This window comes from Eimeria acervulina, genomic scaffold, assembly GCF_000499425.1.
Source record: "Eimeria acervulina Houghton genomic scaffold, Eah_scaff246, whole genome shotgun sequence".
NCBI classification, from domain to species: Eukaryota; Apicomplexa; class Conoidasida; order Eucoccidiorida; family Eimeriidae; genus Eimeria; species Eimeria acervulina.
Window position 1 is genome coordinate 28,171 of NW_013548324.1, and position 16,141 is coordinate 44,311.

General features: G+C 40.9%; 2 protein-coding genes across 2 annotated transcripts; both read left to right on the forward strand.

The window, feature by feature from the left end:
* Window positions 1-246: 246 nt before the first annotated feature.
* On the forward strand, window positions 247-5,739 carry EAH_00028200 (hypothetical protein, conserved; the record flags this gene model as incomplete). Its single annotated transcript, XM_013392679.1, has 10 exons — window positions 247-1,227; window positions 1,465-1,548; window positions 1,711-1,816; window positions 2,011-2,573; window positions 3,023-3,087; window positions 3,685-3,779; window positions 4,138-4,282; window positions 4,852-4,982; window positions 5,479-5,648; window positions 5,728-5,739. The coding sequence occupies 10 exons, from the start codon at window positions 247-249 to the stop codon at window positions 5,737-5,739; spliced, it is 2,352 nt and encodes a 783-aa protein (XP_013248133.1).
* Window positions 5,740-8,462: 2,723 nt separating this feature from the next.
* EAH_00028210 (hypothetical protein, conserved) lies at window positions 8,463-15,306 on the forward strand (the record flags this gene model as incomplete). The annotated part of the gene is made up of 15 exons (XM_013392680.1): window positions 8,463-8,487; window positions 8,801-8,866; window positions 9,117-9,410; window positions 9,568-9,606; window positions 9,788-9,937; window positions 10,216-10,308; window positions 10,632-10,757; window positions 11,274-11,348; window positions 12,019-12,453; window positions 12,687-13,102; window positions 13,439-13,673; window positions 13,952-14,161; window positions 14,351-14,434; window positions 14,785-14,823; window positions 15,218-15,306. 15 exons carry the CDS (start codon window positions 8,463-8,465, stop codon window positions 15,304-15,306), a joined length of 2,376 nt encoding a protein of 791 aa, XP_013248134.1.
* Window positions 15,307-16,141: the final 835 nt, after the last annotated feature.

The following is a 16,141-nucleotide window of genomic DNA, read 5'->3' on the forward strand; positions in this document are numbered from 1 at the left end:
TCCGCAACCATCGAAGCCCCGCCTGAGGTGGCATTGAGGTTGACAAATAAACTGAAATAATGACTCGTAATTGTTTTTCTTTCATTTCTGTGGTAGTATTATTACTGAGTGCGGAAGTAGGAGTCGCAAGGCTGCGTTTCGGCGCCCCGCGTGCCCCTTCCGCTTCGGTATTCGCTCGTCTATCATCAAGGGGCGTCTTAGCATTCGCGTTCATTCTATGTGTATTTGATTTTCCCCTCCATTGCAATGGCAACGACCCCGCTGCAACCCTCCTTAGAAGGGAGGAAGGATGGTTCGGCTGGTGCTGCAGCTGGCCTGATGTCTATCTACACCACAGCATCGGCTACCTGTGACGGTCCTGCGCTACCTTCGTTTGTTCGTTTCAACGAATCCCACCTGCCATCTGCTTTCCCCCCTGTTTTTCTTGCGGCGCATGCGGCCTTTTGCCTTAAGGATGGGGAAGCTCCGCAAGTGCCTGATTATCTCGCGGCATGCAGTTCAGCTCCCTCAAGCAACGGCAACGCGTCATCAGCGTTGAAACCTTTAGAGTATTCATCTGTACACAAAAATGATGAGTCTGTCATTCCCTCCGAGTCAAATATTAACCAGAAAATCACCCCATGTTCACATTATCCGGCAACAAAACCGCTGCAACGCAAGGCGCTGCGCCGCACCGTTGACTTCCTTAGGCAGCAAAACTTTGATTTCAGCTCCTTGAACAGCAGCATCCTGATGGACTATGGCGTCACTAGGGAGGCTTCTGCAGCTTCCACACCCTCGAGTGGAACAAATGCAGCTGAAAGCAGAGAAAAAGAAGGCGAACAACGGCAACAACAAGCTGCAGCGAAAGCACCTCTCTCCTTGCCACTATGTAACAAAGGCGAATCCGATGCTCCGGGCGCAGCACAAAAAGACCCATCAGAACCATCTTCATCAAATTCTGTCGCAACTGATGCAGCAGCCGGAGCTGCGGATGCATCAGTTGCTGCTGCAACGCAGCAAAATTGCAGCAAGTTTGCACACCACGGTGCTGCGCAGGACCTCGGAAATCCTCTACTGGATTCAAGCGAAGACACCAACAGCGGCATTGCTGAAGCGCCTGCTGCTGTAGCTGCGAGGGAGGTTCTTTCAGAACCTTCCGCTTGTAAGAAGCGGAGGGGCCTGAACACGGCGGCCTTGCGGCACAAGAACTTAGAGCAGGTTACAAACGAGTGCGCAGCGAGCGGTGTGAGTGTTCGCATGGAAGCCTTGTTCTTCTTACTGTTTAATTTATTGTAAAGCACCTTGATACGTTCTACGTGTAGTGTAACTGTCATCATTGCTCACACGACCGCATTAGCTGAAATGCTTCCCTGTGCCCTTTCTTCTTGCTTGCTCTCTGAGTGTTTATTTCGGTTTCGGGCGTTGTTTGTTTTGTGCTTATGTTGGCGTCCTTGGCTTTTCCTGTCTTTGGATTATGCACAGGCTTTCTGCCTTTCGCAAGCAGCCTGCGGTGCATGCGACGTTGCAAACTGCACCAAAGACCACGACGTTGCAGCCTTCATGAAGGTATATAAAACTAAACCGCTAAATCCTACACCCTGATACATGCATAACCCCTGTCGGGCGGCGGAAATTCAATAGTATCTTTCTATGGCTGTTCCTGCGGCATGCAGGTTTTGTTCTTTGATTTCTGCTGTCTTTGTTCTTCTTTTGCGTTTGCACCGATAGGCAAGGCCTGAGGACTTAAAAGGAGAATGCATTTTCTTCTCTCGCTCCGGCCTTTGTCCATTTGGCTGCTGCTGTCGCTTCGCTGGCTCTCACGTTGATGCAAATGGTATGTCTTCTGAACTCATCGTAGGAGCAGGCGTGTTCACCTCTGCTTGGAGTTGCATTTGCACCTTCGGCTTTAACCCTTAGGGTTTAGGGCTGACGGTTTAGGGTTTATGGGTGAGGCATAGGGGCTTAGGGTCTCGTGTTTAGGTATTAGGGTTTGGGGTTTAGGGTTGTTGCACTTTCTCTCGGTTGCAGGGGTTAATCTGAACAGGGAAGGGAGGCAGGTTACTTTGTTGGATTTGCAAAAGTACAAGGAGGAGCATAAGTCAGATGAAATGAATATTATAACAACTCAATCTGTCTTACCTATGGCGACAAGACGCAAACGAAGCTGCAAAAGAAACAAACAAGCCGCCGTTACTACCGCCGCAACAGGAAACGAAAACAGCATGCAAGTGGCAAGCAATCATTCAAACCCCTCAGCCTCCTCTTCTTCTCCTCTCACCTCTCTAAACCCTTTGGAGTCTAAACCTCCTAAGGTCGAGACCGAAGCTGGGGAAGGGGGGCCGGCCCAGTCTGAAGCTCCTGCTGCCCCTGCTGCTGCTGCAGCTGCTGCCCCAGCAGGAGCTGCTGCTGCTGTAGCAACAGCACGTGGAGTCGGAGCAGTGGATATTTTGCCAGTAGATGATTTGAGCCGAGAGGAGAGGAGACGGCGGTTTACACAACAAATTCGAGGGAAGACATTTCTGGCCCCCCTAACAACTGTAGGGAATTTGCCTTTCCGAAGACTGTGCACGCGGCTGGGAGCTGATGTTACAGTGAGTAGCGCATGCATTCTTACATTACATGCAACCGTGCATGCATTCGCAGTTGCAAGCTTGCATGAAGTCATGTATGCATGCAACTGTGTATGCATAAGCTAATTCAGTACACTTACTGATGAGCGCATGAATGCATCTGTAGAGGCAGGCACCCGTAAAAAGTGCATGCATAGATGCCTTCGCAAGTGCATGCACTAATAAGAATGCGCATGAACTCCTTTGTAGTGCCTGAGCTCATGCATCTTCTATTGCAACCCAATGTTGTGCTACCGAGGGGAGAATATTCTGGTGTTGTTCCTTTATTGTGCAAATGAATCACAAGTCCCAAATTACATATGTGAATGTATACACATACAGTAAAAGCATTCTTATATATATATATTGTATATACATATTTATATATTTATATATTTATATATAATATAAATTTGCGGTTGGGTTTTTAGGTTAGTGAAATGGCAGTGGCGCAGTCTCTAGTGGAAGCGAAGGCCTCCGAACTTTGCTTGCTGCGGTACGTCCAACAGTTTGAGTTTTTAATGTCGTTTATTTTTACGCATGCAATTATTTAATATATTTGTTTTCCTTTTGTACTGCTGTCATCTAATTCTCTTTTTTGCTTGATGCATCCAGTTAACTAATGCTTCAAAATTTTGCACACTCGTGGGAATATTTTTCTACATAAGACGCATATAATATTTTTACCTCATTGTATAATATACTTATATGTACATATATCTAAGAGCGTTTTGATAAAAGGGAGAGATACATTTGTTTTGCGGTGCAGGCGGCATCGTGAGGAGAAAATATTCGGAATACAAATTGCTGCCGGGTTTCCAGATGTGGCTTTTGAGTAAGTTTTGTTTATTTGTGTTCCTTCTTGTTATCTGTTGCTGCTGTGTTTATCTGTTTGTTTTGTGTTTAGTTTTTTCACTAGTTGAATGGCGAGACAGTCAAGAAAATGGTTGAGTCTTCAGGGTTTAGGATTTAGTTTAGGGATTGTTTTCTGTAGGAACTGTGGCGTTATATGGTTAGGATTTTCTTTCTACGGTAAAGAAAAGAGGGCCTAGGCAACTGGGTTTTACCCCTTCTCCTTAATTGCTGCCATCAGATTCGGGAAGCTGATCAATGAAACAAATATTCAATGCGATTTCGTCGATCTTAACATCGCGTGCCCTCTTGACCAACTCCACCGAAAATTTAAAGGTGCGTTTTCGTATACAGTATATATATATATATATATATATATTTGGTGCTTAAATATATATGTTTGCCGCTTTATAAGAATATATATTATATATTTGCTTTTAAGGAGTATTCATCAGGACGGAGGGTAGGAGTAGGAGTCCGCAGTTCAGGGGTCAACAGTAACTTCAGCCGCATTTTGTTTCGGCTTGTCTCAATACATAATACTAATATTCCTACCGCAAATACTATATAAATACTATATATGCATATATATGTTTCCTTCTTGCTATGTATGACCTCGTATCTCTACTGGTAGCCACGGCTTCCTGCTGTTGCGCGCACCTCTGTACGCGTTTTCTTTTCGCTTTGTGTGCAGCCGGCTCAATAATGCTGGAAAAGCCAGCGGCAGTGGAGTCCGTCGTTAAGAGTTTAATGGACGCCTCGCCGAATCTTCCCGTTACTTTGAAAGTCAGAACTGCGCACTACGGCAAAAAACACCAACTACACAATGTAATCGGCAAGTAAGCAGCATATGCTAATAGTATATATATATATATATATATATATATATATGTATATATGTATATGCATGCGTATGCATTTATATGTGAATGTATATGTATATGCATATGTATATGCATACAAATGTGTCTATATATACATATGCATATATATATATATATATATATATGTACCTTACCCACGTGCATGTATGTATCCACATGTGTACATATATGTATATATATATATATATATATATGTGCGTGAGTCGATAGCGCGTACACATGCATCCGTGTATGCGTGATAGACTGCACAACGGTGTAGTTATTTAAAAATGCAAGCAAGACACGCATACATTTCACTTCCAACAGAGGGCATATCAATACCTGTTAGATAGATAAGACTTTCTGACTTTCTGTGTTTTCATTTGACGGAATCTAGCTAGATTCCAGAGAAATGCGCACATTTTGTTTTAAGTGTATTTCGTTTCTACACACGTTCTCGCCTCCTGAGGTGAGCGCATCGGTCCGGCAAATATTGAGATAATACCGATTGTTTCAATTTTTGTTTTATTTTTGCAAATCTACAGGCTTTCGCGTTGCGGTGTCAGTGCCATATTTGCTCACGGGCGAACTGCACAGCAACGCTACTCCAAGTCCGCTGATTGGGATTATCTTTCTTCTTGCAAACAGCACATGCCAGAAGACGTTCTGCTAATCGGTAGGCGTTCAAAGTGCATTGCTTTTTGTTTACTTATATTGTTGTTTATTATTGCAGCTGTGTATGTACATACTTTGATATATATATATATATATATATGTATCTACTATGTGCACGTGTATGCCTAAAGACATTCTGGCTGAGTGTCTTAGAAGGGAGGGTTTGAGGTTTTGCTGTTGTGACGTCGGGTTGTACAATGTTATATGCTATACATTATACAATATAGACTTTACACATAATAAATAATAGACATTTAATACAGTATAAAATATATATAAGTATATATGCTTAGATGAAGAAGTTGCACGACTTGAGTGGAAATGGATTGGCGCGTAAGCAGAGTGCTGTGCAGCACCTTTGCTTCTTCTCCCCGCACATTCTACTTAATAATGATTTTGCTAATCCAAATAAATTTCAGCATTAAATAGTAGAGCAGTCTATATACAAAATATGCTATGTTTTCAAGAAAACCATCCTCTGTTTCTTCTCAACTCAGGCTGTGGTGACATCCTCAGCAGTGCAGAATATGAATATCGGAAGGCTTCTGCTAACATGGACGCCTTAATGATAGGAAGAGGGGCCCTAATAAAGCCCTGGATCTTCACAGAAATAAAAGAAGAGAGAATTTGGGATATCTCTGCACCCGAGAGGTTTGAACTCTTAAGGGTACGCATAGCCAGCGCCCTTTCTGCCTCTTAATTTATTCTATTCTACACATTTTATTTTATGTGTTTGGGCGTGTCAGTGGGTTGTATAGTAGTATATTTGCGTCTATATCACTGTACAGCAATACGCATTATATGCATTTTACATATATTGTACTAGAGTCTCAGAAAATGAAACTTCCATGCCTTCCTGACGTGCGTATTACATTACATCTGTAGCATCATGTGGTGTATAGTGAAAGAGCAGAGGAAGAAAGGCGAGTGCGTATCAATCTTGAATCTTATGAAAACCTCTTTTAGGTAATATACTATTATGCGTTAAGGCACCCAAAAGATGGTGAATAAAAGAGTGTTTCTTCCGCAGGAGTTTGTGAACAACGGCCTTGAGCACTGGGGCAGCGACCGTCGGGGTGTAGCGACAACTCGGCGTTTTCTTCTCGAGTTGTTGTCTTTTACTCATCGTTATATTCCTCCTCCTTTTCTGGAGTTGCAGCCACAACTCATTCAGTGGCGCCCCAGTCCTTTTGTAGGCCGCTCGGACTTGGAAGTAAAACTGTCAAGCCCCAAAACACAGGTGCTTATCACGAGCATGCATGCGCATATATTCTTATTATTGTATAAATAATGATAGTATATATATATGCATCTGTTTCTATGTCTATATGTGCACATCTATATCTTTACGTAAACATATTTGTGAAGATAATACTAGTCGTATAAGAAACAATTGCGTTACATGTGGATAAGAAATTACATAGTTATACTTGAACTACGACGGGAGACCATCTTGTATATGCTGCATTTGAGCCCTTGCAATGCATGCGTTATGTGGCATTTGTACGTTTGCCTATTTTTGCTTTTATTTCTGACTTCCCGTCATTAGAGAAACCCAAGAGATTGTGTTTTAGGAGATAGCAGAGACAATTGACTGCATTTTGCCCTCAAAGGTGCGTCTCTTCTCTGTGTTGCAGGACTGGGTAGAAATATCAAATATGTTTTTAGGGCCTCCTCCAAAGGGTTTCACGTTTGTGCCTAAGCATGCATCGCATGCATATCATGTGGAACACTAACGCAGGAGACGAGAAGAAGAGAACAATCTGTAGTGTATAGACACCTAGACACGCTGCACAGAAAACTTGTGCATGCGTTCAAATGATGCTATGCAACTTTTCATTATCTCTTTTCTCTAAGAAAAACCCATTTCAGTTCTTTAACACAGTCAAGGTGCTGTACTGCCGGTAACAAGAACGCGAAAGCCCCTGGACCTGCATAAAATCCAATACCACGTTGAAAATGTACATACCTTAGTGTTTTGCTCCTCCCTTTTGCTCCAGGGTTTTGGTCTCCAAGGTAGCGACAGCTGCAGTACTTCTCCTGCTTTAAACAGAAGGCAAAATAAGAACTATTGTTTCAAGCTTCATGCATGGGCTGTCTATACAGCATTCTGCCCTTCACACTGCCCCTACTGACAGCGGACGAGTAAGGAAACTCCACTGTGGTTGCAGGGGCTACTTAGGACCCATAGCTGCAGCGCCTAGCAGTATATTGCTGAGTCGACTAAGTTCAACTGGAATGGGTTTCTGCTTTTATTACATTTATTTTTCTTTATATTCAGCATCTCGAAGAACTCCCAATGTAGGAGGGAGTTCTCGTGTGCGATGTCTGCTGGAAGAACACAGGTGTACGTACAGCTAGGGTGTTCTGTTTGCTATGTTTCACTATAAATACTTTTTATTATCACGTTTCAAAGACCTAAGATATGAGAGGCACGCAAATGACTGATTTGTGAGGCTGTTGCTTGCACATCGATGGAAGGGGTCCCTTTCGGTTGAAGCAGAGAACGGAGGGACCACTGATCTATTCCTATGAAACATCATTTATGCCTCGTTAAAGAACAATTTAAAGTGTGTGAGATGAAATAACTTTGGCTTTTGTCTACCTTGGAGTTTGCAGAGTATGGCGTATATTATTCACCTTGCGGTGACCACGTGCCATTGCGGCGGGGGAAAATGCGCAACCTCAGCCAATAAATCTGCAAATTGTGTAAAACAAGCAATATGAATGCCGTTTTTGTTTATATACACATTTTCTCTTAAATACTGGCAGTGCTGCACTCTCTACTGTCTTGAGAAGTGCAATGGTTCGGCCTGGGCCATTTCCGCGGACTCGGACGTTTGCATATTTTCTGCCTTGCCCAAGATCCTGAAACGCTTTAATACTAGGAGCAGTAACAGCTTCAATAATATACTGAAAATTAACATTAATATTAATATTTATTTAAATCTAACATTCATATTCATATTCAACTGCAACAGACTGCGCGCGTTTTGCCGCGTTGAGCGAGTGTTTGTGTTGGTCCATTCACTGGAACCGTACGCCGTAGTGGATGGGTTAATGACGGGCACAAACCAAAAATGTAGAGACTAAAAAACGGCTAAAAAACACAAAGAAAAAAGAGGGGGATATTTCACATTGTGTACTTTAGGGAGCCACGAAGCTCGTATATACGCCGCCGCTACTCGCAACAACGGATGGCGCAGACCTGGGCGGAAGGGCCTCTCTAGCTGTTTATAGCCATTGCAGTTCGTTCTGATGATGACTTATTTTATCGTCTAATTAAAACGAATGTAAATTGTTGTTGCTGAAATTTTATTTGGAGGTCTTTCGTTGGCATCCGCGGACTTTCTTGACTTTTTCCTGAGTCTTCTCTGAAGGCCACCGCGAGGTGTCATCAGACACCGCAACGTTATTCGCATGAAATATGACCGCAAGGGGGAGAGAAACCTGAGAGTTTTTGAATGCAAATACCGTAACAATGTACAAAAGAAGTTTATTTTGTGGTAAGAAGCTGAGGAATGTCAGGGTATTCTCTGAACCTGTTCTTGCCCGCCGCACTCTTCGCTTTTTCTTGCACGGAGAACCACCGTTGCCTGTATCAAGCCCCGATTTTCCTCTTGACAACTATAATCATGCCTTTGCACTTTATCACCTCACAAAAGTGCTTAATTTGTTTTTGTTGGCTCTTACAAACCGCTACATAGAGTGAAGGCCGTCGGAACTGGCTGCTGTTTGATGTTAGGGCCTAGGGTTTAGGGTTTAGATTCAGGTTTCACATTCTAGAAAACTCTGTTTTTCCTTCTATTGCCTGTGCAGGGCCACTTCTGGTGGCCCTCAGCCTCGCCTCCCCTTCTACAGAAGCTCAGGCCTTCGGGAAAGCTGGTGAGGAGCTGCAGACCGATGCCGCTGCATTCCAAAGGCATATCCATCCCTCTTACTGCTATCTACTAAGCATGAACCTCATTTTAAAGCGCTATGTGCCGAAAAAAGCCAATGTCTGTGACCTGTGTTAATTTTCGCTACACACTCGTCTAGGTATATGTTTAGTGCAAGAGGCAGTACGCCAATACTTGCAGGTTGTTGCAGCAGCAGCCGTGTTGGGTGTGGGTTTTATATGCGTTGCTGCATGCAGCCGTTCCTCCTCCTTTCCTTGTTTGTGCATGCGCTATTGCTGCAGGCTTTGCCGATGCACCCGTGGCATGGATGCAGGACGAGCCAGGGAGTTATCTTTCTGTCAATTCTTCAGCTGGCTCGATGCCGCTTGGGGGTACTTCGAGGTCTACCCGCTACACGAGAATCCCCTCTACAGGAAGCCTCAGTAGCATCAGCAGCAGCAGCAGCAGCGTCAGCAGCAGCAGCACCGGCGGAGGCTGGCGGGCCACTATTATCACCACTGGGTCGTATCCCTCTTACGGCCTCCCTGCAGGTCAGCTTCAGTGCAAGAAAGTGAAATGGCTGCGGGGAACAGCAGCAGCAGCTCCTACTGCTGTTGCAGCTGCTGCTGCTACCTCTGCAGCTGCCTCTGCAACAGCTGCTGCGGTTCACGGGCTCTATATTGTTTTTCGTTTTCTCTTTTTTTGCAGGTCTAACGGCGGCTCAAGCAGCTTCCATGGCTCAGCAGGGTGAGCGGTATTTAAACAGAGAGCAGAACTTGCTGCCTTCTCTGCTGCTGCTGTTGATGCGGCTGCTGCTGCTGCTGCTCGTGTTATTGCTGTTGATATTGCTGCGGGAATAACTGCTGCTAGTCAGAGCCACTCAGTGTTGCTGTTTTTGGCGTTGCTGCTGCTGCTGTTTCTGCTGCAGAGGCATTCTTGCAGAGCATGCAGCAGCAAGTAGCAATGAGTTCGCGACTTGCACTTGAGGCCCCAGCTCAGTACTGCGCAGGAGAAGGGGAGGAAACAGATTTCTGTCAAGTTATAAAAGAGTATGCAGCAGCCGTTCGCTCAATATCAGGTGCGTTATATTCTCTTCACAAGCAGGTGAAGTTAGAGCCTGCATCTTTTTCAAAATCTGCAGGATTTAGGGTTTAGGGTTTAGGTTCTGGCTTCAAGGGCGTGGGCGCTAGGGGGAGGGGTTGGGGGCTTTGGGCTTGTTCAAGATCTGCAAGGGCTAGGGTTTAGGGTTTAGGGGTTGCTCACCAGGGCCTGTTTAAATTAGGGTTTAGGGTTTAGGGTTTCTGCTGTGCAGCTGAGTTTGCTTTAAAGCTCCATGCATGTGTTACTTCTCTCCAGATCTTGAATGCGTGCCGAGGAGAGAAATAACAAAAAAAGAAAAGAAGAAAAAAGTAGCTCTGCTGGGAGAAACCACGCTGCAGCAAGATGCCCGTAAACCCTAGCCCCTAGACCCTAAAATCCTAAACCCTAAACCGTAGGCTCTCTGGCCTTTTTGTAGCGTTTGGTTTGAACTTCGTTCGTGTATACACTTACTAAGTACATCATCATGCCCGTCAGGGTGTCAAAGATGTATAGGATCTCTAAGATTTAGGCTTTAGGGTTTAGGGTTTAGGATAGATGAGCGCCGTACAGCGCCAAAGGTTAAACAACAGAAATACAACCATATGCAGCATGCAAGCAAACGCGTGCATCCATGCATGCATGTATGTACGTGTTTATTTGCTTGCATGCATGCTTCTCTCTGCAACATGCAGGGCCCCACAGTTTCGTTGAAGTGCCAACTCAAGAAGAAGTTAAGCAGAAAGAAGAAGCAGCAGCTGCGCTGTTTCGCGAGCAAGCAGAAGCTGCAAGACGAAGAGGAGAAGAAAGGCTAAGAGAAGGTGCGTCAATGTCTGGCATTAGGTGTTGGTATGTGGGGCTTTTAATGACTTTTTAGGGTTTTCCAAGCGCTATTTAGGGCTATTTAGGGATATGTAGGGGTTTTAAACCATTTTATAGGATTATTAGGGGCTATGCATGGCTATATGATTATGTTCTTCTAGGGTTTCTCAGGGTTAGCATGGGCTTCTTACAGTTATATACGGTTTTGGGGTTTAAGTTTTAGTATTATTGAGGATGATTCGGGTTTTAGGGTCTAGGGTTTAGTATTACCGAGAGTTGTTTAGGAATGTTTTTGTAACTTATTTAGGGTTTTGTAAAAGGGTTTTAACGCTTATTTAGAGTTTACTAAGCGTGGTTTAGGGGTATTGAGGGTTCAGGGTTTGCAGCGGGTTTGCGTAGGGTTTGCTCTCCTCAGCAGCTGTGCGTACACCTGGATAATGCTGTGCTGTGCTGCTTTAAGCAATGCAAAACAAAATAAAGCAACCAATGCCTTTTTCTCCTGTCTTTGCACTCAGCTGGACAAAGAGGAAATGTTCGAGAAATCGCGGAGGCAGCCCAAGCAGTCTATTTGGTTCAAGCTGTGCTGCAGTGTATGTCTTTATAAATATATATTCTATATTATAGTATATATTATATATATATTATATTAAACATATTTTATTTATACATTTTGTAAGTATATAAACATTTGTAAACTGATGGAAATATATGAAGACGTCTACATATGCTCGCCGATATATGTATAAATGTACATATATATATATATAATATATATAGCTGTGTGCATGTATATATATATATATATAATATGCCCTTTGTTACACCTTTAAAACCCTACCCAGCAAGTAGAGCTCACTAAAACCAGCTTATTGCATCCAATGAGTATTAAAAAATATAAATACTGCAAGAGACTTCAATGCCTTTCTTTGTGTTTGCTTTGTTTTCCTTTTCTTTTTTCTTACCTGTCTGCAGCTGCATACTACATGCAAGCCGGAAGTGCGTCGGCGTTTATCTTCTGCTTTCTCCTTCCCTTCTTACTTGCTGTTGAACTCCTTGCTTTTAGTGCTTAGGGTTCTAGGGTTTAGGGTTTAGGGTTTAGGGTTCAAGGGTTTAGGGTTTATGGTTCAAGGGTTTTGGGTGTGGGGTTTGGGGTATTAAAATCTTTTGTTTAGGTTTCTACGGCTTAGGGTTTAGGCTTCTGGGGTGTACGGTTTATGTTTCTAGGGTTTAGGGTTTAGGGTTTTGTATTTTGTTGTGCAGCATACGTGTTGATAACGAGTGCAAAGGTGTCTTTATATAATTTGAAGACGACGATACAGTCGAGCAGCGACCAATTAATAATATCTCTGTCTGATGTTTATACATTTCTTTTAAGTGGTTTATCGGGGCCTCTCTCTATAGCGTGGCATCTTCTAGATATTGTTATTGAAGAAATAGGAGAAGTACTTAAAAAAATAACTCGCGAAAGAGCAGATGCAGAAAGACATGCAGCAGAAGGGATGCAGCGCTTATCTGATATTGATGCTTTAGCAGAAGAAACAGCAAAAAGAAAAGCTACAATAACAGCAACCCTAGAAAAAACAACGCAAGAAATAGACGCACAAGTACGACAAGAAGTACAAACTTGGGTGTATGGACACCTCAGCCCCCAGCTCCAGCAAACCATCGTTGATAGAGTCCTTGCTGCAATTAACAGTGAGACATATATCTAACTCTGCTCCTGCTGGCGCTGCTCCTGCTGGTCCTGCTGCTGCTCCCGTTGCTGCTGCTGCTGCTGCTCCTGTTGTTGCTGCTGCTGCTGCAGTGTTTTTGTAACTGTGGCAGCAGCAGCAGTTTAACCCGAAAAGACAGCGTCTGAAAGGTACTCCTCCTGTGCTGCTGCTGCTGCTGCTGCTGCTGTCTCACTGCTGCTGCTGCTGTTGCTGCAGGCACAGCAGCAGGGTCTGTTCAAGTATCGACTGCTATCATTCAAGGGGGAGGAGGTGCTGCAGCTGCTGCTGCTCCTCCTCCACACCCAGGATATGTAATGAGGTTTGGAGTTAGTGAAGGGGCTCCTGCAGGTGCAGCAGCAGCACCACCAACCCCACCAGGTGCAGCAGCAGCAGCAGCAGCAGCACCTGAAGCAGCTGCTGCTCCTCCTGGAGCTGCTGCTGGTCTCTATCCTCGCGTTCAGGTTATATATGAAGGGGGTGCACCTGCTGCTGCTGCAGCACGTGCTGCTGTCTTTCAAGGATTAGAAGAAGCAGAGACAGCTGCAACAAAGAAAGAGACAGAGGGGATATTAGACTTAGGAAGAAGACTCGCCAGAGGCAGAAGCGGAACTACTTTTCATTCTGCTACTGCAGTATGTCGCACTTCACTTGTTTATTTATTTGTTTATTTGTTTATTTATTTATTTATTTGTTTGTTTGTTTGGTTGGTTGGTTGTTTATTTGTTTATTCATTTGTTTGCTTTTTGGATTGTCCCTTTTATTTATTTATTTATTTATTTGTTTGTTTATTTGTTTATTTGTTTATTTATTTATTTGTTTGTTTATTAATTCGTTATTTGATTGTTGTTTTTTGTAGTGGTTTTGTTATTTTGTGCTGTTGTTTGTTTATTTATTTGTTTGAAGAATAAGAAAGAAAGAAAGAAGAATAAGAAAATGAATTGTTTATTTATTGTTTATGTTTTGTTTAGGACTACGTTTTATCTTCTCGGGGGACGGAAGGAGATTTATGCAAAGTCGAAATAAATCTTTTATCAGCAACACCAGATGAAAGACAAAGAGGTGTATATACAGCTGACTTGGGATCTAGAGCAGCAGCAGCAGCAAATAGAATGATGCTGCATCACACAGAGGCAAAAACTTTAGAGAAGCCCTTTGCTTTCTTCGCAACCCCAGAAGACGTCGAAAGACATGTTAAAAATATCTGTAAGCAATATTATACTATATTGTATATTATATTATCTAATGTTATATTTAATATATAATATTGTATTGTATATATATAAGGTCTAATATAATATTATATAGTATAATGTAATGTGGTGTAATATAAAATACATACATATATTTTTTTTTAACGTTTATATATTATTTTTGATCATATTATTTGCACATATTTGTAATGAATAGATTACTCCATAACAAATACGTAGATTATATATATATATACATATATTAATTTTGATGCATTTGTATTTGTTTAGGGGAAGTGAAGAAGAGAGTGTTGATGAGCGAATTGAGTGCTGCGCCTTCTTTCTATACTTTGACGAGCACCGGGTGTTATTCTACTTCTGAAGATTTAAAACGAATATTTTATAGTAATTGGAGGGATAGAAACCTCTTTAAAGCAATAGCAAGCGATCCAGCTCTCAGTGAAAGACTCAGAAAGAGAGTACAAATACTAGCCTCCCAAGGTAAACCCTAATAAACCCTAGTAAACCCTAAACCCTAAACCCTTCTCTGTGGCAGCGAGAATGAATACTACCCTAAGACTGCTGCTCCGCTTTCATAGCCCTGATGTATTCTCATCACGCATACAGAGGTCTAGGGTTTAGGGTCTAGAGGCTAGGGTTTAGGGTTTAGGGTTTGAGGTGTATGTGCAGGTATTCTGCCCGTTATGGATACGGAAATTGATAAAAAAGTCGGCAGTCAGATCGCGCAAACACTCACTTCGTATTTACACCATGGTGAGTTAATAATTATTTATTTATTTATTTATTTTGTTTATTATAAGTTCTTTATTTAATTTGTTTGTTTATTTATATTGTCTGTTTCAATTCAATTCAATGCTTTAACGATATATTTTGCTGCATTTCTTTCGTTTCATATTTTTGCTTGCAAAATAAAAATGAGTTTCTTAATTATCATCATAAAATAATGTTTTTAAACATTAGTTCCCGGTTTACTATATTATTCGTAGAGCGTATTCGGTATAATAATATTATTAATATTATTATTCTTGTTGTTGTTGGTGCTATTATCATTATTTACAGTATTATACGACTAGCGTCTTTTCTATGTTTTTTTCTGCATGCAGAGAGGCCTCAAGCGAAAGGAATACTGCCTAGAAAGAAAGGTAATTCATTTATTTGTTTTTATTTATTTATTTATTTAGTTTTTCTTTTGTTTGTTTACTTGTCTGTTTATTTAATTATTTGTCTGTTTGTTTTGTTTATTTGCTATTTCGCTTGTTCTCTTCTTGCATTTCTGGAAGCATATTCATATATATATATATATATATGTATGCATATATATATATATATAAATATATATATATATGCATGTATATATATATATATATATATATATGATTAGACAACACCTTCTTTTAAAAAGAAATAATAATAAATATTTTATTGTTCGTTTAAATGAGTACATAATTAATCTTTTTATTTAGATGAATAAATAACTAAACTAAACTTTATTTGAATAAATATACAATTAATCTTTTTATTTAAATGAATGTTTAGGAGGAGAAATAACGTTTGGGTTTCTTGAAGTCTGCGACAGCCGCTGTTATAAACAACCCGAGTCAAAGAAAGGAGATGGTGAAATATGAAAAGAATTTAAATTAATCATTTTTATTTTAATTAATTTTAAATATGCATTCATTTGTTTATATATATATATATATTTATATATACATATTTACTTATATACTTATTTATTTATATGTGCCTTTATAATAATGAGATTAAATGCATGCATATAATATCTATGGATAATGCATCTCCTTTATTATTAATGCACTCTTTATTATTATTTTACTACTTTTTTAATTATTACTGTTAGTATTATTTTTTTATTATTTTTATTACGCATCGCATATTACGTCTGCACTTCAATAATTTTAATATTTAAAGGCTGACGATGCTGTGATTATAAAAAAAGAAAATAAAGAAAAATAAGTGAAGATCAATAATAAACAATTTGTTTCTTGTCGTTATCATCTTTAAAATAACATTTCTCTTTTTTGTGTACTTGCACGAGATAAACAATCAGAATAGAAAAACAAATATATAAATTATAATATAGAGAGATATATAAATCAATAGGCAGACAAGCAAAGAAAAACCCTTTATTTATTGTTTATTGTTTGTATTCTTTTGTTTTTGTTTATTTCTGCTACAGTGCTTCAGAGTTTTGTTTTTTCTGCTGACTTTCCTCTTATGAAGGCACATGCAAATTTAAAAAAACAAACAATGTTCGGTCTTCTTTACTTTGGATTAATGCCTTCCAGTATTCAACTTCCACAGGTAATATAACAGAATAATATTATATAAGAGCATGTAGTTAGAGTGTACATATGTATTATATACGTATGATATATATATATATATATATATATATATGCATACATATGTATATGTACGTGTATGCATACATACATACAT